The 26,814-nt window shown below is 44.2% G+C and overlaps 1 protein-coding gene across 8 annotated transcripts in view; it reads left to right on the forward strand.

Moving 5' to 3' along the window:
* The window catches only part of LOC111840698 (piezo-type mechanosensitive ion channel component 2-like), a 64,700-nt gene that overhangs the window by 31,570 nt on the left and 6,316 nt on the right, over nt 1–26,814 (forward strand). For 5 of the 8 annotated variants that reach the window (XR_002837492.2, XM_023805790.2, XM_072714341.1 and 2 more), the window contains 34 exons: nt 2,477–2,696; nt 2,864–3,077; nt 5,819–5,990; nt 6,168–6,287; nt 6,737–6,827; nt 6,999–7,090; nt 7,689–7,919; nt 9,872–9,986; nt 10,508–10,701; nt 11,169–11,317; nt 11,687–11,860; nt 12,299–12,507; nt 13,230–13,390; nt 13,497–13,673; nt 13,888–14,010; nt 14,324–14,524; nt 14,811–15,015; nt 15,212–15,313; nt 15,401–15,566; nt 16,547–16,790; nt 17,410–17,506; nt 17,688–17,847; nt 18,467–18,556; nt 18,727–18,827; nt 19,437–19,505; nt 19,694–19,791; nt 20,846–20,966; nt 21,736–21,804; nt 21,917–22,095; nt 22,408–22,601; nt 23,193–23,360; nt 24,127–24,576; nt 25,927–26,185; nt 26,383–26,565. Coding sequence is in view for 7 of the 8 variants with exons in the window: in XM_023805790.2 (XP_023661558.2) it covers nt 2,477–2,696; nt 2,864–3,077; nt 5,819–5,990; nt 6,168–6,287; nt 6,737–6,827; nt 6,999–7,090; nt 7,689–7,919; nt 9,872–9,986; nt 10,508–10,701; nt 11,169–11,317; nt 11,687–11,860; nt 12,299–12,507; nt 13,230–13,390; nt 13,497–13,673; nt 13,888–14,010; nt 14,324–14,524; nt 14,811–15,015; nt 15,212–15,313; nt 15,401–15,566; nt 16,547–16,790; nt 17,410–17,506; nt 17,688–17,847; nt 18,467–18,556; nt 18,727–18,827; nt 19,437–19,505; nt 19,694–19,791; nt 20,846–20,966; nt 21,736–21,804; nt 21,917–22,095; nt 22,408–22,601; nt 23,193–23,360; nt 24,127–24,576; nt 25,927–26,185; nt 26,383–26,565 (5,598 nt within the window). In the remaining variant the exon portion in view is untranslated. Of the gene's footprint in view, nt 1–2,476; nt 2,697–2,863; nt 3,078–5,818; nt 5,991–6,157; nt 6,288–6,736; nt 6,828–6,998; nt 7,091–7,688; nt 7,920–9,871; nt 9,987–10,507; nt 10,702–11,168; nt 11,318–11,686; nt 11,861–12,298; nt 12,508–13,229; nt 13,391–13,496; nt 13,674–13,887; nt 14,011–14,323; nt 14,525–14,810; nt 15,016–15,211; nt 15,314–15,400; nt 15,567–16,546; nt 16,791–17,409; nt 17,507–17,687; nt 17,848–18,466; nt 18,557–18,726; nt 18,828–19,436; nt 19,506–19,693; nt 19,792–20,845; nt 20,967–21,735; nt 21,805–21,916; nt 22,096–22,407; nt 22,602–23,192; nt 23,361–24,126; nt 24,577–25,926; nt 26,186–26,382; nt 26,566–26,814 lie in introns of those variants that run through there. The other 3 variants (XM_023805792.2, XM_023805791.2, XM_023805794.2) reach the window with 3 other exon arrangements.

Below are 26,814 nucleotides of genomic sequence, written 5' to 3' on the forward strand. Positions count from 1 at the left end.
CAACGTTATGAAGCAATAAAATGAAGTCAGTACCTGAATCTACTGAATAACCAGGTCATCTCATCAATGGATTGAACGGGCACATTCCAGGACGACATTGCCAAGATTCGTCAGGCTCGAATCGTGAAAGTGTGGTTCAGGGAGCATGAGGAATCATTTTCATACATGCACTGGCCACCACAGAGTCTTGACTTTGAAATTCTTTTGGGATGTGCTAGAGAAGACATTACAGAGCGATTCGACTGTCCTGTCATCAGTACACACAATCATGGTGAAAAATCTGGATGAAAATAAATGTTGAGATAAGGTCATGGAAACTGTTCCATAATGAATGCACCCTGTAATCAAAGCTAAAGTGGTCCCAAAAATAATAATTTGCAACTATTTTTGTTTTGACCATGCAGTGTATGTGTTGTGTTTGCTTTTATCTAAATCAAAGTCAGACATAAGTCAAGCAGCACTAACATGTTATTTCCCTGTATACAATTAATATAATTTACAGTTACGGAAGCACTTGATTTTTACCAGCCTCCTTATGCCTGTCTTTCAGTGAGAGAGGCAGCTCTTTTCCAGGTATAGGGTCCTCGATGGTGATTAATTCTCCAGTGAGTAGAATATGTCGGGCATGTTCCTGTCTGGATTAACATGAACAAGTAATCATTTGTGTGCCTCAGGAGTTCTGTTTTTCTTTCTCATGACATCATTGAGAGTGGAGCTTGCTGATGTGCTGCCTCAGCAGTGTGTGTGTATAGTGACAGTCAGTGTCTGTTCTTTGCATTAATCATAACTGGCACATCATGATCATCCTCATGATCATCCATGCTTATGAGGCTCATTGTGGCTGCATGCCAATCGACCCCTTAGACTCCAGCTGGATCAGAGCTGTCTGACTGGCTGACACAATCAATCCATGCTGTTCTGGCTCTTCCCTGGGGTCGGTAATAAGTGGGATATTGTGCCGTACAGCGCACAGACAGAAGAGCAGAACAACAGGATTCGGGGAAAATGCAGGGTTTAATATAAACGCAGGCAAACGCAGACTGACAATACAACATTAATGACCGGACTGGGGAAACAAACTGAAACGCGGACTAAATACATTGGACTAATGACAACGATCAGAAACAGCTGCTAAACACGGGGAATCCACACAGGGTTAATGAGGGGGCGTGGCACATGGAAGGAGCGGACGATTGGTGCAGGACATGGGACAGGTTCTACTGGCATTCAGACTGGTGGCATTCTTATGGGATGCTCAATATCTGCCCAGTAGTACCAGTATCAGGTTTGTGGGTTTGCTGCTGTCATTTTCTGGAACCATCGTCTTTTTTATTTGGATGATTGTTTTTGGCTGTAACACACTGCATGTATACAGGCTCACAGCCCTGATTTTAAATTTTTTTTTTTACTTTATTCACCAGCCTAATGTTTCAGCCACTTCTGATACCTCAGCCTTCCTTTGACATTAGAGGCGTGGTGCAGAGCCGCAGTTCTGCTCCCGGTCAGCATTCCAGCACCCAGCTGCTGAACATCTGGAGAGCATTAGTCACAATGTGCATTTGGTGGAACCAGCACTGAAGTTACGGCACCCCTTCCTGCCGAGCCGCTCCAGCGCCTGCAAGCTGTTGGCCAGGCCCCTCACCCCAGCACAGCCCCCGGCTCCAATAAGAACGCTCTGAGGACATTTCCTCCCAGGGTGCAGTGCGCTCTGCGCTGATTATGAGCTGGAATGTGGCCCCCGAGTCTGGAATGCGCTCAGCTGCCTTTGCTGGTGCTAATTAAAAGCCTAAGACCCCCACCCGCAGCTGCCTGCCTGGCTGGAGACTGACATTCTGTCTTACACTCACCTAATATCCATAAACCTGTTATTTTAAGTGCAAAAAAACACATCAGCACGATGTTGAACTATAGATACCCCTGTAACTTTGAAGCCATCTCACAATTGACAACTGGTCAGTTTGCTGGAGTTCTCATGCTGTGTAGATGGAATTACTTGTATGTGGCTTATTTAATTTTCTGATTTCCACTCTCTCATTTGGTTTAAGTGAAGAATAAACTCACAAATGCATGCAATCACACAAACCAAAGAACGGAAATAATTAAAAACTACCACTTAATGAATGAATAACAAAATCACACTGACTGACACTTAAGTTATCTTTCACACGCATATCCTCTGACATCAAACACTACAAATTGCTCGCTGGTTTGTCCTGGTGTGGTTAGTGTTTGCATCTGTTCTTTGTATAATTCAACGAATTTCACAAAAACGAGAGCATGGAGGATAAAAAAATTGTTAGTGGTCAGTGCTCGTGGTTTTCAGCACCTCGGACAGCTCAACCAGCAGCCAGTTATGTTGGCAAATTATTTCCAGTTTTACGATGAAAATAAGACAAGTGATTCCAAAGTGTCATTGATGAATTCTATCATTTAGTCTGTATTTGTGTCTCCTGATTGTTTGCCATTCCTACCCAAGGAGAAGTCGGAGTTGGATGACAGCAGGACGCATGAGCAAGATGACGAGGAGCAAAGTGACCCATCTAGTGATGGAGAAGAGTTGGAGGAACCACAGCACAGTGCCAAGCTGGCGGTCTTTCAGAAGATTGCAAGCGTGGCGTCTGCAGTCAAGGAGATCATTGGGAATCTCATTACAACGGCGGGGAAAGTCGTCGTGACCGTATTACTGGGTTTAACAGGTGGAGCAACTCGTAAATCAATCTATAGTCGTATCGACTTTATATCCATGACGTGCATTTAGTAAAAGACCATAGCATAGTTCTGTAAGGAATATGAAACTTTTAAGGTCTGTAACTGGGTTTTCTGTTTTCTCAGTAAGTGTCCCGTATTTGTCTGATGTCTTCAGGGATCATGCTGCCTTCCCTGACCTCACTGATGTACTTCCTGGTTTTCCTGGGCCTTGGTACCTGCTGGTCTCTGTGCTGCTCCTTTGACCTGCTCGTCTTCAGCTGTCTCTGTGTGCTGATGGCCATCTTCAGCGCCGGTCACCTGCTCGTCCTCTATCTCTACCAGCTGCCGGCCTTCCAGGAGCTTGTCTCGCCCACAGACAGATACATCAGGTGGGCCCCTGCTTCCCGCATCACTGCTCCAGTGTGGTGATTCCTAAATCTGTGTGGCACATGACTTGTGATTAAGGTTAGCTCAAGAAAGGCAGAAGTGTAGGGCTGCCACTAAGAACTATTTTTCTATGGATTAATCTATGGACTATTTTACCGATTGTTCGGTTAATCTAAACAATTAATTTTCCTCCAGAAAATCAAATTTAATGTTTAATGTTTAAGTTAAGTTAGTTTTATTTTCACAACGACAAACTGTACTGTATGTCATTGCAGTGCTTTAGATAATGGACACCGGCTTTTGGGCAATATATGGACATTATTTTCTCCCACAATTCAATAAGCAGATCAGTAGTATGTCTAAAATATTAATGAGATGCTTATTGTGATGCCCAAAAGTTAGTAATCTGTAGAATTCGGTGTATCTTTATGCTTATTAAATATGCTTAGCGGAGCATGCCGGATGCGACTGCTTCATTACATTATGGAAGCGATAAGCACTGAAGTGGCGGTGAAGAAAGGGACAGGTCAGCAAACACATCATCCTTTAAAAGAGGAGATATTGTGGTTAAACAAGGTAAAAAGACATTGGCGACAATTTTTTGGTAAATATAGTTTTCATTTTTATTTCAGTTCATGAATAATTTTCTTTTATTTCGTTTTAGTTTACGGTAATAACACTGATCCAAATAAGCCCAATGTGCATGAACACACACTGGCACCATCAATCAACACAGAATAAACCCAGATTCAAGCTTAAACACTTCCTCTGTGAAGATTGTAAGGTAGCAGGCAGACTACTTCATGGCTTTAATAATGATTGCATGTAGCAGCTACAAGGACAAAAGATATTTAAAAATCTGTCTGTATTAATGGTAATTCAATAAACATGAATAGACAACTCAGTGGATAGCGCTTGTTCTTCAGGTGCTCGTGATATGCGATAGAAACATTGCACAGTGTAATACCACCTTTTTGTTTAGTGATAATTTGAAGTACTCCCATAATTATGTAGTGATAGTGAAGGAAAACAATTCTTATGCTGGATTGCAGCATAATTTAGTTAAAATTTAAAAAAAGATGCGACGATTTAAAATATTGATGTTGATGCATTTCCAGTGTCAACATCATGGAATACGTCGACTAATCGTGGCAGCTCTAGTGAAGTGTCACCCTGCAGCATGCCTGCAGTGAATGGGAGGCCATACACCGAGCTGCATTAGCTGTCACTCATGCTCTTTCTGTCTCACTGTGTGTTTTCCTCGCTCTGCTTGACAGACAAACCACACTAGTTGATAAGTGGTGGGTGGTGCTGTGGTGGAGGCCCTGGGCCCCTCTGGAACACGGGGCATGAATGTTTTATGCTGCTGCCACTAGAGAACACATCCACCCCTCCCACACCCCCTAGTAACCCAGAAAAAACAAGGGGGGTTGTTCCAGATGGTTCCAATTATAGCACACCATTTTTGGCTTTACTGGAAAAACTACGCTGCTGGTTACGGGGAACACTATGCAAAACACCTATGGTCTTTCAGTGTTTCCCAATCCACCATAGCTGGTCCACATGTTTGCTCCCTCCCAGCTCCTGGAAGGAGCGAGAACATGGACTATCTGTAGGTGCCTGCGGACTGGATTGGGAAACATTAGTCGCTGTCTCTGAATTGGGACCCGACCACGCAGCATTACCGTATTTTCGTGGTGACGACCGGAGTGGCGTAACATTAGGAAAGCAGCCAGAAAAAATTTATGAGAAAAAACCCATGAAGCCTTTCTCAAAAACTGTTAATCCTTTGTATTTTTTTTCCTGTCAGCTTCTAATTTCATATGAATTATCTTCCTGCCACTGCGCTGAAATTTCTGGTTTCTGTGTCAGATACGAAGCTCACAGCAGATTTCGAGTGGACATTACAAAGTGCAGCTGACTACATGAGGCTGCCTAATCTCAAGTATCAGTTTGTTTTTTGGCATTTAATTGGCAATAAATTTGCTGTGGATTTTATTGGCCTGATCACATGAGTGTATCAAATGTGTTTGGCTGATAGCACACAGACCCCATAAAATAATTTTTAAATACGCATTGTTGTGTATAGATAGGTAATTGAAATACTGCACAAATAACAACTATAAGTAATGAATTCATCTTATGTTTCTGTTCCTTCAACATTATCATCTATAGCTTCAGTTTCTTTACAGTTACCTTAATGTTTTAACAATCTCCATTATTATGAATGACAAGTGGGGAGAGAGCCTATTAAAATGTGTGTCACATAATTATTGATATCCCTCAGACATGGATGATATTTAGATCAGTTTCCCAAAATCTGGACCTGGTAGGGAGCTGGGAGGGAGCAAAAATGTGAATTGTCTGGCAGGGAGCTGGGAGGGAGCAAAAATGTGGACTGTCTGGTAGGGAGCTGGGAGGGAGCAAAAATGTGGACTGTCTGGTAGGGAGCTGGGAGGGAGCAAAAATGTGGACTGACTGGTAGGGAGCTGGGAGGGAGCAAAAATGTGGACAGTCTGTGTGTCCCTGTGGGTCAGGTTGAGAAATACTGGTTTAGTTTGACTGAGGTCAGTTGCTGTCAATGTTGGTCTCTTTTGTTGCCTGAACACCCCCCCCCCCCAGAGTCTTTGTCAGTGTTGATTAATTAAAGAGATGATCACCCTGAGGAAGCTGGTTCCCTTGGGAATCCCTGTTGTTTCCTGGAATTAATGTTCTCAGGCGCTTGTTTTAACTTCCTCTGCAGTTTGTTTGGTATATCCTCCATCATTCAGAGTGACTGTTCCAAGACATGGAAGTTCATCGTCAACCCCAAACTGGAGTGGCACCACTTTGTTAACCCCATCATGCTTCTGCTGCTCTACTATACCCTTGCCACTTTAATTCGACTCTGGCTCCAGGACCCTGTAGTTGACCCAGTAAGTTGGTTTATTTTCTTGTTACACAGTAAAATTTTACTTTTACCTTATTTATTGACAAATAACCGTCTAAAATAATTGGCTCTGATTTCCAGGACGTGTTCTCCATGTGGAAAGTTGCAATTTTCTGGTGATTTGTGTCCCCTTTGTGGTTGTTTGACATGCTGGTCGCTGTAGGTGTGTACTGGAGGGGAGGTGAGCGGAGACAGAGAGACACAGTGCCTGGATGCGGCTGAAGCTGCAGAGGAGCAGAGACAGATGTGCAACGGGGAGCCCTGCAGCTTAGAGGGGAAGCATGTAAGCGTAGCCGGTTTCAAACCTAAGGCTGCTTTTGTATTTGATCACTAAGAAGCAGGATAAGATTTTTTCTTCTCATCAGTTGTTTTGTTATATTTAATGTACAAGAACATGTAAAAAAATAAGTCTAGTATATAGCTTATACTGTTTATATGTCAGCTTGAAACTGAACATAGAATTTCCAGCAGAAGTGTGTGTGTGTGTGTGTGTGTGTGTGTGTTTGTGACTTCTTTATCACTTGTAAAATTAATATTCCAATCAAAAATTACGCTGGCATAATGGTATGCTCAACACCCACTGAAACAGAGAGATTACGTCTTTTTATATCCATCTTTCAGCAGCTCTACAGTGTGTTTGACTAAGGAGACAGCAGAATCAAAAAGAGTCACAGCTTCACATGTTGGTGTTCTGAAGGATGATGAACTGATTTAAATGTTACTTTCATCCAGATGCTGGTGGTGACCTACAATGCTGAAAATGGTCCAGTGGGCTCAGATCATCTCTCCTCTTCTCAGTACAAAGTAGACGACACAGATTCAGGTGAAGCTCTTCCACATCCACATACATTGAAGTTTACTGTCAAAAGAAAAACCTGTTAACTTTCAGATGCTAGCAAAGAACAGCATCTCAATGTTAGGAAATACAATGTTAATGACTATCCCTAACTGTCATTTTGTACTATGATAACCCACCTTTCCTCATGGATTTTAGTGCTGCTCAGGGGCACTAGCCTCACTGCCTTGGTCACAGCCTTCAGGTTCCTCATGAAGCAGAGCTACATCTGTGCACTGATTGCTATGATGGTGAGTAACACAGCCCCCCTCCCTTTTACTGGCCCACATCCTGGGCACCAGTGACACGTTAAAGCCCGTGTAATGAAAACCATACGTGAAGCTCCTCTGTCCTCGGAATGGCCCATAAATTCCTCATCTATTGCAGACAGGCAGTAGGCCTGCAGGTTTTCTAGAAGTTTCAGCCACCATCATGAGTTTTTTTTTTTTGATGAGTCATTTTTCTGCAGTTCGTCATTCAGTGCATATTCAATTCTCTTCATTGTAGTTCTTAAATCAGCACTATCACATTGCTGCCAGTGTAAAATGAGCACTACTAGCATACGTGATCGCTCTGATCTCCCTACAGACCAGGGCTATACAAGTCGCGGTCCTCAAGGTCTAAGCACTGCTGATTTTCCAGCCTTCCTTTACCCATGAACCGGGTGTGAAGCCTCTGGCCAATCAGAATCAGTAATTATTAAACTAACTACCGGGGAGAACTGAAAACAAGGTCTAGATTTGGAATCGAGGTCCAGATTTGAAGAACCCTGCTTATAGGCTGAAGGTGTCCACTGTTCTGAGGCCTCTGACATCTTGCCCTGCTTGGGCTGATCCTAACGTACAACAGGCCTGGAGCATCAGCTACGTCAGCTGGCTGACCTTCGTCTTCCTGATCTGGTCCTGCGCCCTGTGGATGGTGCGTGACAGGCGCCGGTACGCCATGGTCAGCTCGCCGTTCATGGTGCTCTACGGCAACCTGCTGATCATTCTGCAGTACATTTGGAGCTTGGAGCTCATGGAGGGCGTGCCAGGGCTCTTCCTGAAGAAGGAGGTGCCCTTCCGGGAGCTGGCCTCTAAGGTATGGCTGTGTGATAACCCCAGGCCGCGTGATTGATAACCCCAGGCCGCGTGATTGATAACCCCAGGCCGCGTGATTGATAACCCCAGGCCGCGTGATTGATAACCCCAGGCCGCGTGATTGATAACCCCAGGCCGCGTGATTGATAACCCCAGGCTGCGTGATAACCCCAGGCTGTGTGATAACCCCAGGCTGTGTGATAACCCCAGGCCGCGTGATTGATAACCCCAGGCTGCGTGATAACCCCACGCTGCATGATTGATAACCCCAGGCCGCGTGATTGATAACCCCAGGCCGCGTGATTGATAACCCCAGGCCGCGTGATTGATAACCCCAGGCCGCGTGATTGATAACCCCAGGCCGCGTGATTGATAACCCCAGGCTGCGTGATAACCCCAGCCCCATATGGAAGAAATCAATTTACACCGTGGAAATAAATATTCATGTATTTCGTTTTAGTTACATGCTTTTATAGGTTTATACTAACCATGCACAGTTTTAATCTCCAACGTCATGCTAATGAATAGAACAATGAACTCAATATCGTGAGATATATTGCTTATTTACAGATGTTGGTATAGTAAAAATACAAATTTAGATAAATGAATGAAAAATGATGTGTGGAAATTTTTCTAAGTTTTCTACTTGTGTTTCCAGTTTTAAATGCCATGTTTGATAGTGCACCAAGCCTAGGTTTCTTTAAGTATGTTTTTTTTATTAGAAACCTCTGATATTAAAATTAGCTGCCTGTGCTAAATACATTAACAACTAAACTGATCTCACAAACAGTCATATAACTTGTAGACTTGTAACCATGTAGAATAATCTATACTGGTATATATACTGTCTTGGTTTGCACGATTATTTTTTAGGCTGTTCTGTTAACAGGAAGTGATGAGCTCTCAGGCGAGCCGCTGTGATACGATGCCGCTGCCCTGTATGTCCATGTAGATCCTCCAGTAGGGTAACATAGGCCTGGCTGATGATGAGCTTTCAGGCGAGCCGCTGTGATACGATGCCGCTGCTCTGTATGTCCCTGTAGATCCTCCAGTAGGGTAACATAGGCCTGGCTGATGATGAGCTCTCAGGCGAGCCGCTGTGATACGATGCCGCTGCTCTGTATGTCCATGTAGATCCTCCAGTAGGGTAACATAGGCCTGGCTGATGATGAGCTTTCAGGCGAGCCGCTGTGACACGATGCCGCTGGTCTGTATGTCCATGTAGATCCTCCAGTAGGGTAACATAGGCCTGGCTGATGATGAGCTTTCAGGCGAGCCGCTGTGACACGATGCCGCTGCTCTGTATGTCCATGTAGATCCTCCAGTAGGGTAACATAGGCCTGGCTGATGATGAGCTCTCAGGCGAGCCGCTGTGATACGATGCTGCTGCTCTGTGTGTCCATGTAGATCCTCCAGTAGGGTAACATAGGCCTGGCTGATGATGAGCTCTCAGGCGAGCCGCTGTGACACGATGCCGCTGCTCTGTATGTCCATGTAGATCCTCCAGTAGGGTAACATAGGCCTGGCTGATGATGAGCTCTCAGGCGAGCCGCTGTGATACGATGCTGCTGCTCTGTGTGTCCATGTAGATCCTCCAGTAGGGTAACATAGGCCTGGCTGATGATGAGCTCTCAGGCGAGCCGCTGTGATACGATGCCGCTGCTCTGTGTGTCCATGTAGATCCTCCAGTAGGGTAACATAGGCCTGGCTGATGATGAGCTCTCAGGCGAGCCGCTGTGACACGATGCCGCTGCTCTGTGTGTCCATGTAGATCCTCCAGTAGGGTAACATAGGCCTGGCTGATGATGAGCTCTCAGGCGAGCCGCTGTGATACGATGCCGCTGCTCTGTGTGTCCATGTAGATCCTCCAGTAGGGTAACATAGGCCTGGCTGATGATGAGCTCTCAGGCGAGCCGCTGTGATACGATGCTGCTGCTCTGTGTGTCCATGTAGATTGTCTGCCTCTTGAGCTTCTGGCTGCTGCTGAGACAAGCGCTGACAGAGAGGAGGGAGAAGTTACAGCAGGAGTCGGCTCTGTCTGGCATCAAGGTAGATGTCCCACCAGAAGGTAAGTATAGTGAAGCAAAGAATTACCCTATATAGGGTGACTACCTAGTCCATGTCAGGGGGACACTATGAGCTACTTCAGGTTTTACAAACTACCATAAAACTTAAAGGCACCTGTGCTTGGCTACTTAGTTAATTTCTTCTTGTACTCTTACTGGTTTGTTTCCTTGATTGTCCCAGCTGTTTTACATTAACATTAGTGACACATGCGTGACTATAGGAGACTGACCAATCAGCACACAGCAAGAACTCGGTACTAAAGTGAAACCCAGGTCCTTTTAATTCAAATAGTAGCTTACAAACCCTGTCCTAGTTCATAGTGTCCCCTCTGACATGGATTAGGTGGGCACCCTAACCCCAAGTGACTGGCTGAGGGTCGTTTTTGGTAAAATGTCTAGGGGACACAGAGACTGTTATATTGAAACCCACAAAGGAGAGATGCTCCTTCGTTATTTGTTAGAAAACCACTATTCATTAATGTTTGCAATGCAGGTGAGTCACTCATCATTTTCCTCCTTACAGGTGGGGGAGATGGAGTAAATGCTCAAGAGAAGGAGATTGTGCAGGTCCTGGGCAGCATGGTGATGGCGATGTTTGTGAAGTACTGGATCTATCTCTGCGGAGGAATGTTCTTCTTTGTCAGTTTTGAGGGCAGGATCGTCATGTACAAAATCATCTACATGATGCTTTTCCTTTTCGGCGTCGCATTATATCAGGTACCAGCTTTTCAGGCATGAATTTCTCTGATTATCTTTATTTAAATAATGCGACGCGTTTAACACCAAGCAGTCAAAATTATATTAGAGAGAAAAAAAATCCACCAACATCTGCGTTATTTTTCACTTTGCTTATCTAAATAGATGTTATGCAAGGAATGTACAGTCATATGCAAAAGTTTGGGCACCCCTCAATAAATAACATATTTTGGTCATTTTTAATGGGAAAGATGTAAACACAGTCTGTAGGAAATGGAAAAAATGCACAATATTTTCACCAAACATTGATGCATAGTTACTTTTTATGTCATAAATTGAACAAAGACAAAAAATAAAAACATATCTGTATTTCATTAAATATAAAGAACAAAAACTTCATTATAGACCCAGCATTTTGGTTTCAGTCATTTGAAAAAAAGATGTTCAGAAATCACTCATCCCTGACTTCAGTCTTCTTTTTTCTTTAGATTCATTATGAGTGGTGGCGAAGAATTCTCAAATATTTCTGGATGTCAGTTGTGGTGTACACAATGCTGGTCCTCATCCTGGTTTACACTTTCCAGTTTGACTCCTCAGTCCATGTATGGTCAAACGTGACTGGAATGAGCAAAGAGAAGTGAGTCGAATCCTTGCGCTTCAGGGTTGTACGCAGTCAAGCTAATATTTGAGTTTTTGTAAAATAGAGACTGGAGAAGAGTTTTACACTCATCAGACTCGTTTTTTGGATCATGAACATCAATTCCACAAAAAATATAATGATTACATAAGACAGAATAATGCATCATAAAGTATGTCATTTCCATAAACATTGTGAAAACCACAGAATCAAACTCGCTGTGAGTTTAGTGCATAAGGCAGCACTGCCATATTGTGAAATTTGGCTCGGTAGCTGGTGAGGTTCTCCATGTTCTGCACAGCTGAGGGAGGCAGGATTAGCATCCTGGCATCCATAGTGAACGTTCTCCTTGTTGCCCTCACCCTGCAGACTGGAGGACCTCGGCCTGGAGAAGTTCTCCGTGCCAGCGCTCTTCTCCAGAATCTTCATCCCCACATCCTTCCTGCTCGTCTGCATCCTTCACCTGCACTACTTCCACGAGCACTTCCTGCAGCTGACCGACCTGAGGGGTCTGGCCGACCGGAAGCAAAGCACCGTTCACAGGCGCGTGAAGCCGCATGACATGACGCAGCCACGCCTGTCTGCCTCACAGTTTAATGTAGAACGTTTCTTTCCTTTCCTACTCTGAGTTCATTTATCATGTCTGTGCAGTTTTGGTACCACTGTATACAGGTAGATGTTTTATTTTGATTTTCCTCTCTGACTGATCAAAACTAACATGTCAGTACTATCTTGGCACATAACTGTTATTTCTACAAATAATTCACTTTGACACTTTAATGGACATTCTATTCAGTTAAATTAAGGTAAACCAAAAACTGTGCAGGGCTCCGGCCCTCCAGGACTGGAGTTTGACACCCCTGCCATAAAGCCTCCATTTACTATAAACAGGAGAACATTGAAAGCTAATTTATGTACTTCGTCTGACTTACCTGAAAATGCAGGAATACCAGCTGTAACAGTGAGCCCTTTGTTTTTCAGGCTGGTCCATTTTGATGGCAGCTTGGAGGACGTCAGCATGATGAAGTTGTCACTAGGTCAGCCAATGGATAAGGAGAGCGTGAAGGAGAAAGTTCTCTCGGAAGAAGGAATGGGGGAGCGCAAGGAGGAAGACCTCCCTGGGCGAAGCAAGGAAAGCGAAAGGCAGCAGTACAGGGAGGATCCTACAGCAACCGTGGAAGAGGCTTCAGGTACCGGCGACGTGCCTGAGCTCGTGGGGGATGTGGAGCACCTTCCTGGGGGATGTGGAGCACCTTCCTGAAGGCTTCCCAGTCGAAGCCTTAATCAGTGTTATGAACAGTTGGCTGTAGTATCAGTTTATCTATCTAATGATTACAGTGTTGTAACGGGGTGTGTAGCTCAGTGGGCTAAGCCTCTGTGCCTGTGGTTGGGGGGTGGTCGCAGGTTTGAGCCCTGGCCTCAACAGAACACTCAAGTGTCCTTGGCTGCTTGGGGGCCTCAAGGTGACTGACCCTAAAGCATCTGTGTGTGTCTTATCAAAAGTAAAATGGGGAAAAGAGAATTACCCCATGGGGATTAGTAACGTATCACTGTTTTAATTACTATTGTATTTGACAGTAGTAAGTTTATGGGAATCAATCAGGCATGGACACCCAGGATGTCACACAGTTTGCTGGAAGATTGATTCTTTACTCTTCTTGCTTGGCCACATCTGCATCCCAATGTGGAACATCTTTGAGTTCATATTTCTCACGCTCAGTAGAGACATGGGCTGCCTGGCACATCCTTTTAAATGGTTACTGCTTCACAGCAGTGCCATGATCATGGAACAGTAGGTCCCAAATTTGCTGTCCATTTTCCCTGACATGACACTGGATGAATTGTTTCAGATATCGGGTCCATGTGTTCTTTCCTGTATGGAAATCTTCTTTTGTCCTTATGCGCTTTTCAGATCTGAGGAACAAGTGGCGCCTTGTTGTGGACCGGCTGACCGTGCTCTTCCTCAGCTTCCTGGATGGCTTCCACAAGCTTCAGCTCTTCATCTGGTGGCTTCTCGAGCTGCACATCATCAAGATTGTGTCATCCTACATCATATGGGTCTCTGTCAAGGAGGTGCGCTGTGTGTCTCGCTGCTGAGAGCTCTTGGAAGTTTTTTATTTTGCCACACAGTTGTTTATGTAAACAATTTGCCATTTAATTGTTTGTTTCATTTGTTCAGGTCTCCCTGTTCAATTACGTTTTCCTCGTGAGCTGGGCATTTGCTCTTCCGTTCAGCCAGTTCCGCCCTTTAGCCTCCAGCGTGTGCACAGTCTGGACCTGTGTTATCATTGTCTGCAAAATGCTGTACCAGTTGGCCTCAATTCAGCCTGCGTCATACTCCAAAAACTGCTCTATGGTGAGCGCTTAAAGGCTTCTAAAGGTGGCCTCTAGTGTGTCTCTTTTTCCTTTGTTCTCCAGTGATTTTGAATTACTTTGCAGCCTTGATTCCCTTGGAATTAATCTTATAAATTCTATGAACCCGGTGTATCCTTTTTGTGATCACTGAGTTTTAGAGCCAGTCACTTCCGCGGCCTTTTGGTTTATTTTCGCATTGATTCATGTGCCAACAGCCGCTTAATTACACAGACGCGCAGAGGATGGACATGGAGAGGTCTCTGCTGTACAGTAGCCCCGTCGATCCCGCCCACTGGGTGGGTCTGAGGAAATTCTCTCCTGTGCTTGAGTACCTGAGGGTGAGTGAATGAAGATAATAGTGTGTATTTTATTGCACTATACAGAGTTCGAACTCCTGTAAATACATCCTCTGCATTAACCAGATTTGTCCAAGAACTGGTAAAAGAGTAAATAAATACATAAATAAACTAACTCTTGTGGTAATTCGAATGACACAAAATTATCGATCCCCTTTTATTCACTTTCAGTGATAAACCATGTACACTGCAATAAGTCCCAGTTTAGGAGACACCTTATATAAAGATAATATCATTCAGTATTAATATCAAAAAAGGATATGTTTGACCTGCTTGGTTTCTCTGCCCCTTTCAGAATAACCTGGTAATGCTGGCACTTTTGGCTTTCGAAGTGACTGTTTACCGCCATCAGGAATTCTACCGGCTAAGAAACAACCTCTCATCTCCTGTACCTAAGACTATTTTTCATAACATCACGCGGCAGCATCTCGACATTGGCATTGTCAGCTGTGCCAAGTATTTCATAAATTACTTCTTCTATAAGTTTGGATTGGAGGTACATCATCAGTCATTGCATTCTTCATTATGTACATCTTATATCTGAACATTGTATCTGACTAATACATCTTTTGAAATGCTTAAAGCATGAAAGGTTTCTGTTTAAAGTCACATTTATAACCATTATATGTAGTTATATCATAAGTAAATATTGTTCATTGTGGGAATTCCCTCATTACCCCATAAGTACAGCAACAAGAAATTTTTGTGATGTCGTTGCAGTTGCTCACTCTTCTCTCGCCTTCTTGTCACACTCTCTCACTTTCCCTCAATGCTGCGTGAAGACCTGCTTCCTGCTGGCCGTCAACGTGATTGGCCAGCGCATGGACTTCTACGCCGTGCTTCATGCGTTTGCCCTGATCGCCGTCATGTATCGGCGGAGGAGAAAAGCCATTGCGGAGATCTGGCCCAAGTACTGCTGCTTCCTGTCTGCCATGCTGGCCTTCCAGTACGCGCTGTGTCTCGGGATGCCGCCGGCGACGTGCACAGGTCTGCCTTCACATAGCTGAGGTTTCGTACATTTACACCATAACAAATGTGGCTGATGATGCAATACGAACATACAGCTGTGGGGGAGCCAGCTAAGGAATAGATGCTGATTGCCTGAGCTGCCAGTGATCAAAGTGCACATTCAGGGGTGATTGTGAGAATGAGAGCCCAAAACCATCATTCCTCTCTTTTTCAGACTACCCTTGGCGGTCTCCCTCATCCTCCATGGACTCCAATGTGATAAAGTGGCTCTACTTCCCAGATTTCCAGACGAGGCCCAACCCCCTTTTCCTGCTCTGTAAGTAGCTAAGATGCTGACATTATGGTGCCGGTGAGCTAGATGTCAGTGCATCCCTCCTAACTTCCTCTTCCTGTCCCCTGCTAGATGACTTCATGCTCCTACTGAGCGCTTCCCTGCTGAGGCAGGTGTTTGAGGATGAGAACAAGGCCGCAGTGCGCCTGATTGCTGGGGACAACATAGAGATCTGCAGGGAGCTGGATGCCGCCGCCTTCAGCCGGCACAACCCCGCCCCTGACTTCATCTACTGCAGGTGCTGCATGCTGCCCAGTGCCTGCAGGGGCAGAGTTTATGCTGGAGGTCTTGTTTGACAATTATCGCTTTAAATAAAGGCAATAATGAACAAACAAACAATAAAAAGATGATAGATTAGCTACATTTTCATCTGTTTCTCTGTTATAACAGCATGAGAATTCTGTCCACGTGCACATTAATCATACTTTCCAAAACAAAGCTGCCTGTAACATTACCCAACGGCCTTTCACTTTTTGCTCTCTCCTGCAAGTTTACACGATAATTTCACTGCATATGAGTGACTCTGACTTGGTGAGTTTCAGCACCGCCCACCACAACTGTATGTGCACGTCCTCAAAATCTTTTATTTCTGCTTTGTGCATCTTTTGTGCTTGTTTCAAAATTCATCCTTTGTTCTTGGCTCTGGATCTACTTTTTGCAAGTTGAGGCCAGAAGTAGCACTGCGGGTTGTTCCTCCTCCACTGCATATTGAAAGGCTACTGAGTCTTCATATCAAATAACTAACATTTGAAAGGGAATATTTATCATTTGCAGTAAATATTTTCATCCTCTAACATAATGATTGGCTCGTGCCCTATTATGTGTAGTTTAATAAATAGCTTTTATAATAGCCCTATTATATTTCCTGAAGAAGTGAGTCAGTTGCATTTTATTTGGTGCTTTACTTCACTGCATACTGCAACAGTGGCCGTTGCCTAAGATATGAAATCCCACCTTTTACAAAAGCCATTTTATGCATTAACATTTATTTTGGCATGAGCCAAAGTGTAATTTCTGATTACATTAAATGTGTTAATTTTGAACTTTCTTCTACTATTGACTAAAAAGTCGTTGGTTACTATTAACCATAATTAACTGGAGAACAACATAATTAGTTTATTAGTGTCAGACACCCTCATGCACACTTCAATAACAGAACAATCAAGCACGTATCATCAGGCAGGGATCTGACCAAATCTCTATGTTGTCTACCCACAGGTCATACTTGGATATGTTAAAGGTGATCATATTCAGCTACCTCTTCTGGTTTGTTCTTGCCATCATCTTCATCACGGGAACCACTCGCATCAGCATCTTCTGCATGGGCTACCTGGTGGCCTGCTTCTACTTCCTGTTATTTGGGGGAGAACTTCTGCTGAAGCCCATTAAGGAGATCCTGCGCTACTGGGACTTCCTGATCGCTTATAACGTGTTTGTGATCACCATGAAGAACATACTCTCTGTAAGTGCTCCACACTCTTTCCTACGCTGTTCTGGGGAATGTGTGCCAGATGAACGGTAATGTGACACATGAGAGTTTAATCACGAGGATGGATGGGGGTCACTATGAATATTTATATCAATCTAAAACAGTGTTGCGCTTACAAAAATGGGGGTGCAGTTCCTTTGAACAGAGCTGACTTTATTCAAATGAAGTAACAATTCAAAATGAAAATGATCTCCAATGGGTACACACATCACCTGAGGAGTACCTTTCAAATCCTAAAAGGGAAAACCAACCAGCCTCTCAGACCAATGAACTCATGGGAGTTTACTTACACAAAAATGTTCTCAGGGCAGAAGGAAAAATGATAACCAATCAGACTGTAGAGGAGGCGGTCTTTGTCCCATCTTCTCTACGGTCTGATTGGTTATCGCTCTGAACCAATCATTTTCCATTCTGCCCTCAGGATATTTTTGTGTAAGTAAAACTCTCACAAGCGACCAGTGTGGGTCAGCAGGATACATTCCCTACAGCTCTTGTAGGAACAGTATTGGGAACTAATGACAAATGTGTCATTAATGGGTCATTAAAAATCACATTTCTAATAAACTGAGTGGTGCTTTCTCTTATTTCTTAGATAGCTGCCTGTGGTTATATCAAGGCCCTGGTTGTGAATAGCTGCTGGCTGATCCAGCTGTTCAGTCTAGCCTGCACTATAAAGGGCTACTCACGCCGTAAGTAACCTAGAGGAACTGTGTGCTTCAGCATGCGAGACTTCATCGGTGTTATCAGTGGCACCTAAGTAGTGCATTGATGAAATAATGCATGCTGCTAAAATATGGCTGCCAAGCCTACAGAAGAAGCCAGTCTCTGTAGAGGATTTGCTCATCGATTCCTTTGCTTATTGCCCTGCAGCTGAGCCCAGCAAACAGTGTGAGCTGCCTAGCGACGAGGCCGGCATCATCTGGGACAGCATCTGCTTCGCTTTCCTGTTGCTACAGAGACGCGTCTTCATGAGCTACTACTTCCTGCACGTGGTGGCTGACATTCGCTCCTCGCAGATCTTAGCCTCCAGGTACGGAGGGGGGCAGCTCACGTCACGTGTGGCCTTCATGAACGGCACACTAAGGAAATGAGCAGAACAATTCACGAAACAGAATAGTGAAAAAATGCAAAAAATTTAGAATCAACCCCCAAAATAAAGGAAACACAAAACTCTGATTAACCAATAGTGCTTTGTTTTTTATTCATGTTTTTGTTTAAATATGTAGAGTATTACTTCTGAAATATGGAGTGTATTTAGTAATATCTCAATGAAATTAGAACCTGTGCCCCCCCCCCCCCCCGGAGAAGCTTGTGTATTCTCACATTCCTACGAGATGTATACCTGTTTATCTGGTGTTGGCTGTGTTCGAAGAACTTGGCAACCGCACATGAATTGTTCATACCTGGAACAAACTGACATTTTATATTAGAAAGATTTCTAACGATCAACTAGGATTATTTTTTGCATTGTAGTGATAATGAGTATATTGATTATAACCACCTTAACGTCATATATCATTGATGAAGCATTTGCATTAGACAGCATGGATGGCACTTGCAGAGCATGTCTATTTAAAATATTTTAAACTTTATACAAAATATTGTACAAATTGCACAGATTAATTTGCATGGGACCGGCTCTGTTTCAGAGGAGCTGAACTATTCCAGATCACAATAGTGAAAGCAGTCAAGGCCAGGATTGAAGAGGAGAAGAAGTCCATGGACCAGCTAAAGCGACAGTGAGACCACTTCTACGGTTTATCATCATTATCTGAAGTCTTACTGTAGCTATGCCTGTAATGGAACCTTTTACCAGGCAATCACTTCCATTGAAAATGCAGTGAGAATACACCGTCATAAATATACCAGCAGCAAGCTAAAGATTATCCACACACTCATGTGTACGCAGAATGGACCGCATCAAGAGCCGGCAGCAGAAGTCTAAGCGGGGAAAGGAGAGGATATTAAGTTTGGCTCAGGAATCCCAGGATGAAGACAAAGAGGATGAAGGTATCGCTGATGTCTTTTGGACGATCATGGGGATGAAGATGATGTATCTGATTGATGTAAACTCTGCACAGAAAATTCTAAAATGATTGCTGTACAGTGGCAGCATCGATTAGACCTTTTTTTTTGTTTAATGAAGCGGACTATTCCGACTCTCTGCGTCAATAATCTCACCTCTACAGCTGCAATGTACTGATTGTACTGATTGCCAGCTCTTTCTTTCTTGCGAAAATATCATTAAAATATTTGAGCAGGTAGTGAATTGTTGGTTTTGTTTTTCCTTTTAATATTTGTCAAGAAGGTTTTCTATAAATAGAAATTCCCTGAATGTTATAAGGAGCATTAGAATGCAATTAGAATTATTCAGGCTTCTTATTGGGATGCTGTCTGGCATTGCAGGTTCATCCCTGTGATCGGAAAGTCACTGGTTCCAATCCCATGGCTGTCAGAGTGTGTTTTGCTATTTGCGTTTAAACCATTGTTACTGGTTATAGTTTTATTGTTATCTCTAGCTGTAGTAACATGTAACAACTTGGATGGTCATCCATTACTGGCTTTCGTTTGGATCACCTGCTTATGATCCGCAATGTTTATGCATTTATACTTTAATAGGAAGAGCAGACAGAGAGGCGATGAAGCGCAGGGAGCAGTGGTGGCGACCGTGGATTGATCATGCTTCCAGTAAGTTCCTTCAGTCTGTTCTCCAGAAAACTGCTCTTTACTTTTAATGAAAACTGACTGTAGTGAGGACCTAGTCTCTCCCATATTTTATATGTAATTATATACGACTAATACTGTCAGTAAATTTTATTTTGCCGTGTGCGTCTGGATCTTGTGCAGTGTTTCACTAAATATAATGATTTTCCCAGTGGTCAGAAGTGGAGATTATTACTTGTTTGAAACTGACAGTGAGGAAGAGGAAGAGGATGAGGAAAAAAAAGAAGCACCCAAAAAAACAGGTTTACAGGTTAGTAGCACAATATGATTTTAGAACGTTATCAAAAGTAATTCTATTGTTTTTTGCAGGCTATGAAAAAAATGAATAAAACTGTACCGATGCAGAGTGATGGATAACCCTCCCCACGCAGTCCTCTTATGTACAGAGCCATTGGAGGGTTTTCCTTTGCTTAACTGGCTTTATGAAAGTCTATCGCAAACCTGCCAAATACTACACTTCAGTGTATTTTACAGGGCAGCCTCACACAGGGGAGGATTCATTTATCTGGGGGCCGGAGGCCGATATCAGCATGAACAGTCAGTTGTTGATGTAAACAACCATTATATTTTCCCCTCGTGGTGAGAGGGGGGGGGGGGCATGGCCCTGATGTTTTCTGGGACCCTAGGCTATAGCCTAGGATAGCCTGTGTACTAATTCACCCCTGCTCTCATAATCCACTTCTGTTTTGCTTGGTTGTTTACCGGTCCCCTGTCACGTCTGAGTGCTGCAGGATCTCTGACTGTAGTCCTGCTTATGGTCTCTGCCTCAGCTCTGTGTCTTCTCCACAGCCCCCCAGGCTCTGGGGTTTGTGTTCAGTCACCCTAAGCATAAGTCAGTCCACAACAACAGTCCTGAAAGACTTTAATGCATGGCCCTCATATTGCCTGATAGTGGCATCACATATTACTGCAGTGTGTTACAGTGTAGCGAAAAAAAATCACCATGAACTCAATGATCTCAATGAATGCAGTCAAAAAAATGAATAAATAAAACATACAGATCTGTTATTCTGTGTGAAAACCACAGGTATTTTATAGTCATTTCTGATAATCCCACTAGTCATGATGAGCATCTGGTACTGACCCATATGGTTAAGATCAGGGTTTGGATTCATAGCGTCTGATGTTGAGAACAATGGCACATTAACGCTGGGCAGCCTTCCAGAGGGGAGCCTCGCAGTCAATGGCACCAAAGAAGGGAACATAAATAAACAGCATCACAGAGTAGACAGCCTGCAGTGAATGTGAAAGTTTGGTCTGTGTGAGCTGGTGGATAACCTAAGAGATGGGCCCCTTGTTCTCAGCTTGTGTACCAGACCTGGATGATGAAATCTGGGATGGCTATAAAGGAAGGAACCAAAGAGAAACAGAGTTTCTGGAAAGCAGACACCAGGAGAGACGAAACAAGGAACGACAGAAAGGAAGGTAGGAGGTTCAAAGTCTCATTCAAAGCACATGGCAAAGCTGGAACGCTCTGCTTATTCCCAACTGGGAAGAAGGAATCCAGTTGACTTCTTGCCACTTCCTCCCTGCATCTGGCCCCCACAGATTTTTGCTCTCATCTGTCAGTGTTTTGTGTGAGTGATACAGTAGGTCGAACTCTCACTTCCCCGATCAGCACTATGGTAATGAAAGAAACTTTTGTTCACAAAGTCATCTTCAAGCACTTGCTTAGCATCTGACAGAGCCCATCCTGAGCCTGTGAAGCACCTCAGGCCTCCATATGACAGTGACAGTGGCTTAAATGCTCTGTCAGCCAGTACAGCCCTCAGAATAGCCTGATGCCCATCTGACTGTGGTTCTGCATTGCCGCTGAAGGAACAGCTGTGAGGTTGGCAGCACTGTACTCCTGCACCTTCTAGTTTTGGGCATTGATTTACAGCTCTGGCTGTGTCTCTGGGGTTTGCATGTTCTGTCTGTGTTCACAGTCCAAAACCAGCTGACAAGGTGAGTTGCCCATTGTGACTAAGTGACTACCTGCCCTGTGAAGGACTGGCATCCCATCCAGGGTGACCCTGGCCGGTGCCCTACTTTTTCTGCTTTAGGCGATCATAACCCTCTACTAGATAAATGGATGGATCACCCCCCCCCCCCCCAACTAATCCTGCCTACCTTAGCTTTTTGCTGTCTAAAAGTAGCAGCAGTTACACAGTGCCATGATAGAGGCATGTTTTGTTATATTTGTCATTCACAGCAAGCTGTATTACAATAGAAGTAGTGGAGGATGACCAGGGAGAAGGAGGTGCAACATCTGATGGAGCAGGTTGGTATGGAGCCGACTTGCATGTCTGTATAGATGCAGTCATTATGGTTTTTAAAGATCACTGGCTTACAGGCTTATCAATATGCGACATGATTGACTGCACTCCTCTCAGATTCTCGGAAAGATAACATCATCAAGAGGATTTTTACCACTGTGAAGTTCTCTTGGATCCTTTTCCTGGCCCTGCTGGACAGTTTCACAAACTGGCTGAACTCAGTCTCTCAGGAGTATATTGACATCTCCACCGTGCTGAGGATTGAGCGCTGCATGCTCACACGGGAGGTCAGGAAGGTACGGGCTGCATGACGTCTCGCTGGCGTTAGCTGTATCTGCTGCATTATGGTACAGCTTATCCGTGGATCTCCATATAGCAGCTCTGTGTTCAGTAGTAATTAAGGACAAGGGACTCAATGTGGCCGTACACAGCCCCAAAAGACCCTTGAACAATATGAGTAACCTGAATCAATCAGTACTTCTGTAAGTGTACCAATAAATGAATATGTCTATGTCACTGTAAGCAAATGAGAAGTAATAGAGGAAACTGTACTTTCATTGAAATAATGATAAACTTCTGGTCATTTCAAGGTGGGCTTTGTATTTCAGGGGAATGTTCCTTCGCGAGAGAGCATTCATATCTACTATCAAAAGCAGATTCACATCAATGTGTCCAGGGAGTCCGGGCTGAACAGGCCTGCTGATGAAAGGTCTGCATGCAGCCCCCAGAAGCTCAGAAAAGGACAGTCTGGTTCGGAACTGGAAAGGCAGGATTCTGCAGCTTCTCATGAAAGCCTGTCGAGGTACCAGAAAATGACGGGATCACACCACCTGCACATTAACGCGCTCCTAACAGTCACAGCATAAATGTTAGCTTAGAAAAAAGCACATTCATTCAGTTTCAGTGAATATAGCTTCACAATTATTTAATATTGTTCACATAAAGCAGGAACATTACATTCTGGGAGTACAAGCGTAGGAACATGTGTAGTACCTTCTCCTCCTTTTAAAGGTCAACAACACTTTACTCACAGAACATGAATCCATGTAACTTCACATTCACAGTCCAGATGGGCTTCAGCTTTGATATTTTTGCCCTTTGTCTCTTTAACAAGTCTGTCTGAGTTTCTTCCTGTCGTAAAATCCTTTGGAATGCTAGGCTTCCTAAATTACTGCCAAAGTTAAACAGCGACTCTTTTTTTTGCCTACCTTGCATTGAGTCCTATTCCCTCATTCACTTTCAATTAGCTACACCATTTATGTGATCATGAGAATGGGTTCGGTGTCTGTGTATCTGTATGGAGTGTGTCTGTGTCTGTGTATCTGTATGGAGTGTGTCTGTGTCTGTCTATCTCTCATGAATTACTTGCTCTCCACCTCTCTCCATGCCCAAGTGGCAGTGCCTTTACACAGGGCACCATGCCATTCTCTCGGCAGTCCACCCAGGAGGAACTCGATGGAGCTGTGGAGAACGTTCCCAGACACAGTGAAAGTGACCGGCCAAAGCTGCGGAAGATGTACAGCGTGGATGTGTCCGATTCAGCTGCATGCAGCTCCAGCAGGTGCCTCGTCCGGGTGACACCCAGCCCCACCCCAGACTTCACTGATCCCCTCTGTCACTGTTCTTACAAAACAATCCGTTACTCTAATTGCACTAACTGTGGCAGTACAAGGGGGTCCTTAGTATTCATATTGACAGCTAAGAGAAGAGGTCTGGGCCCAAACGGCCATGATAAAGAGCAGGAGATGGCAGTGCTGGCATTTTCTATAAGAAGCGCTGCCGGTACTTTGATTCTTGTTGTCTTTCGAATTCCTCCATGTACTTCTGACCTTTGAGATCATGGTACTTGTCAAAGGAATTTGCTTGTTAGGTTATGTGGCCCTTGGTGTTTCGAATTCTGTGACTGTGTGTCAGTCAAGGCTGTAGGTTCGGTTTCAACATTGCTAGGGACCAAATCAGCTCCGAACCCGCCCCCCCCAGTGGCCCCATAAACACCCATGGTCCTCCTGCAACATTGCTTGGGAGATGGTCCCTACCGTCCATTACTAAATCTACACTCTTGGTATCAGTAGTGAAACTACTTTCAAGTGCATTGCTCTCATCTGTTACTCTTTTTAAGTAAGTGATACAGAGGGTTTTGCTCCAGTTCCCAGATTGGCACCAGATGGACACTTACGTATTTCTTATCTTTAAGCATCCCACTAATAAACATATTTGCCTACATGATGAACACAGCAGCAGGTAAACGACAGTAACAACCTTAAGTTAGAAATTCCTTCGTGCTGAGACTTAAATGTGGCCTTTCCTTGTTTTTCCCCATGTCATAGTGAGCCCACCCCATGCACGACTCTGCACTCACGGCAGGACACTACTGATACTAAGGAAGAGGTGGAGCAAGAACAAGACCCGGACTCGCCTTCTCAGGGAGAACTTTGCTATGGGAGAGGATGCAGCTCTGAGGGGCTCCAGGAAGCCCCCCGTGCCAGGACCACAGACGAAATATCAGGCTGGGTGATGGATAAGTGCGGCCGGGATGAGGCCTGTAGCCCTCTAGCAGAACACAAGCTCCCGCTGTCCAGTCCAGAAGCAGCGATTATGGCCTTAGACCAGGACATACCGCCTTCCTACAGCAAGGCAGTTAGCTTCGACCGGCTTTCTGTTTGCTCCACTGAGGACGGGTTTCAGCAGAGAAGGGACAGCCAATGCAGCCGGCCAGAGGACACCCTACTGCCCCCGTTAACCCATGAGCTGACAGCCAGCGAACTGCTCCTCAATAGGTGAGTGGTTATTGTTTGGTTATTAACTGACTTGAAAAGCAGGCTGTACTTCAGGAAGAACCTTCTTCATGGTGTGGGATTGAAACCGTACTTTCACATCGCAAGTGGCAAGAGTGTCAAAGTGATCAAAAGTCGCTCGTTCTTTTTGGGAGAGGCTGTGTCAACAGGCAATGCGTAGCAGCACATCGCAGTTTGGGCCGCGGGAACGTCAAAATGAAGTTCAAGTCTGGTCAACTTTATGGTAATGAGCCATGATACGGTTCGGCGGCAACCAATCGGAATATAGAGATGCGCCGCTAAAGAGAGTTCCTCAGAACACAAGCATGTAAACTTTTGTTTCGACCGAACAGTTCCCAAGCACCGTCATGGAATAAACCGTGAGACAGAATTTGTCTCCACATGGCATTTTACCCTCTAGACATGGTAAAAAATACCCGTGTTTATGCGGCATAAAACTACGCATTTAAAAAACCCGTGTAGACATGCATTTTTATGTTGTCTCAACACAGTATAAATGTACGTGTTAAAAAGGTCTTTCAGTACTGAGACATACCTAGCCTAATACTTCTCTATTCAAGGGAAGGTTTCAGTCTGTAGTGCATTATATTGGTGGCCATGTTATAATGTTTGGCCTTTTAACCATAGCCACTGAAATAACAATTTTGTGAAAATTTTAACAAAGAGGTTCATTGTTTTGTCTGATACACTGAATTTATTTGTCTGATGGAGAGAAGTAAAAGAAGACTGAGTTCAAGACCCAGACAGCCCAATATACAACTATTTAAAGTTATTTAAGTGTTATTGTAGGTTTCCATGAACATCCTGAATCATGTATTTTTAATTGGCACGTTTCACTGATATCATTAAAGCAAGTTTGATACAGGGACAAAAATGGAAAAACTGAGGCATAGACCAAGATGTTTGAAATTATTGGTGATCCAGATGAGTTGGTGTAGTGCATAATATTTTTTGTGGAAAAAAGCAGGAAATCACATACTATTTTGGCACCATTTAATGCAAAATAATGCAAACCTTCGGCAACTTTAACGTTACTTATTTTTAGTAGTAGTGTTTGTCTTAACATAACTACATGTATTTTGACAAATTATATCTTATCAGCAGTCAGTACAAGGATAAACTATAAATTTTACTTTGCGGGCTGCTTTACTAAGTTTGCGAGACCTAGCATTGTGAACAACTCCGTCTACGCCAGAGAGCATACAGTACGCAGCATTCGCTAGCATCATGGACAGGGCAGCCAGAGCGATCACTGACGCTCTCACCGCCCGCGGTGTAAACGTACGATAACATCAGTTTTGCTGACTGCGGTTTGCCTCAATGTGCCGTCAGGATGTTCTATGACGAAGAGCTCGAGGAGTCGGAGCAGTTCTACCAGAGCCAGCCGCCGCTGCTGCAGCTCTGCTACGCTCTTTACAGCGTGCTGGTGGGCCACTCCGAGATGGTCTGCTACCTGGTGATCATCATGAACCACATGGTCTCTGCCTCTTTGGCCACCCTGGTGCTGCCCATCCTGATCTTCCTGTGGGCCATGCTGTCCGTGCCGCGGCCCAGCAAGCGCTTCTGGATGACGGCCATAGTCTATACCGAGGTCTGCTCTGCTCTGAGCGGGTGTAGAGGGTTAGGGTTAGGGGTCAACACTGATCCCTATGATGGTTTTATGGAACAATGCTTATGATGGAATATTCACCCATCTAACAACATTCTATGACATTATCTAAACTTTTATTCATTTAACGCTTAATATCAGAACTGTTTTTTAATACTACTTTTCTTCTTTCTTTACAGGTTACCATTGTGATCAAATACTTCTTCCAGTTTGGGTTTTTTCCTTTCAATCAGAACCTGGAGCTGGACAGGACCAAGCCGTTCCACCCTCCAAACATCATCGGTGTGGAGAAGAAGGATGGCTACGTCCACTATGACCTGGTCCAGCTGCTGGCCCTCTTTTTTCATAGGTCCATCTTAAAGGTGTGAACCATCACTGCATTTAACTTTTAGTCCTAAAAGACCATGTGTCGGCTTGATTACATTGTGGTGAACTTTGTACTTTGGATAGAAAGATTTAGCAAAACAATGGTTACAGTGGTTCTGGGACTGAGGTATACGGCTGTGTTAATGTAACTGAGTTCATCCAAAGGCTTGAGCACCCTGGCGACCAACCCAAGCTGCAGCCTGCCAGGTGTTCCAGTTTAGAGCGTCCCTCATGCCGTTCTTTAC

This window comes from Paramormyrops kingsleyae, chromosome 1 (genome assembly GCF_048594095.1).
Source record: "Paramormyrops kingsleyae isolate MSU_618 chromosome 1, PKINGS_0.4, whole genome shotgun sequence".
In the NCBI taxonomy this organism is placed as follows: domain Eukaryota; kingdom Metazoa; phylum Chordata; class Actinopteri; order Osteoglossiformes; family Mormyridae; genus Paramormyrops; species Paramormyrops kingsleyae.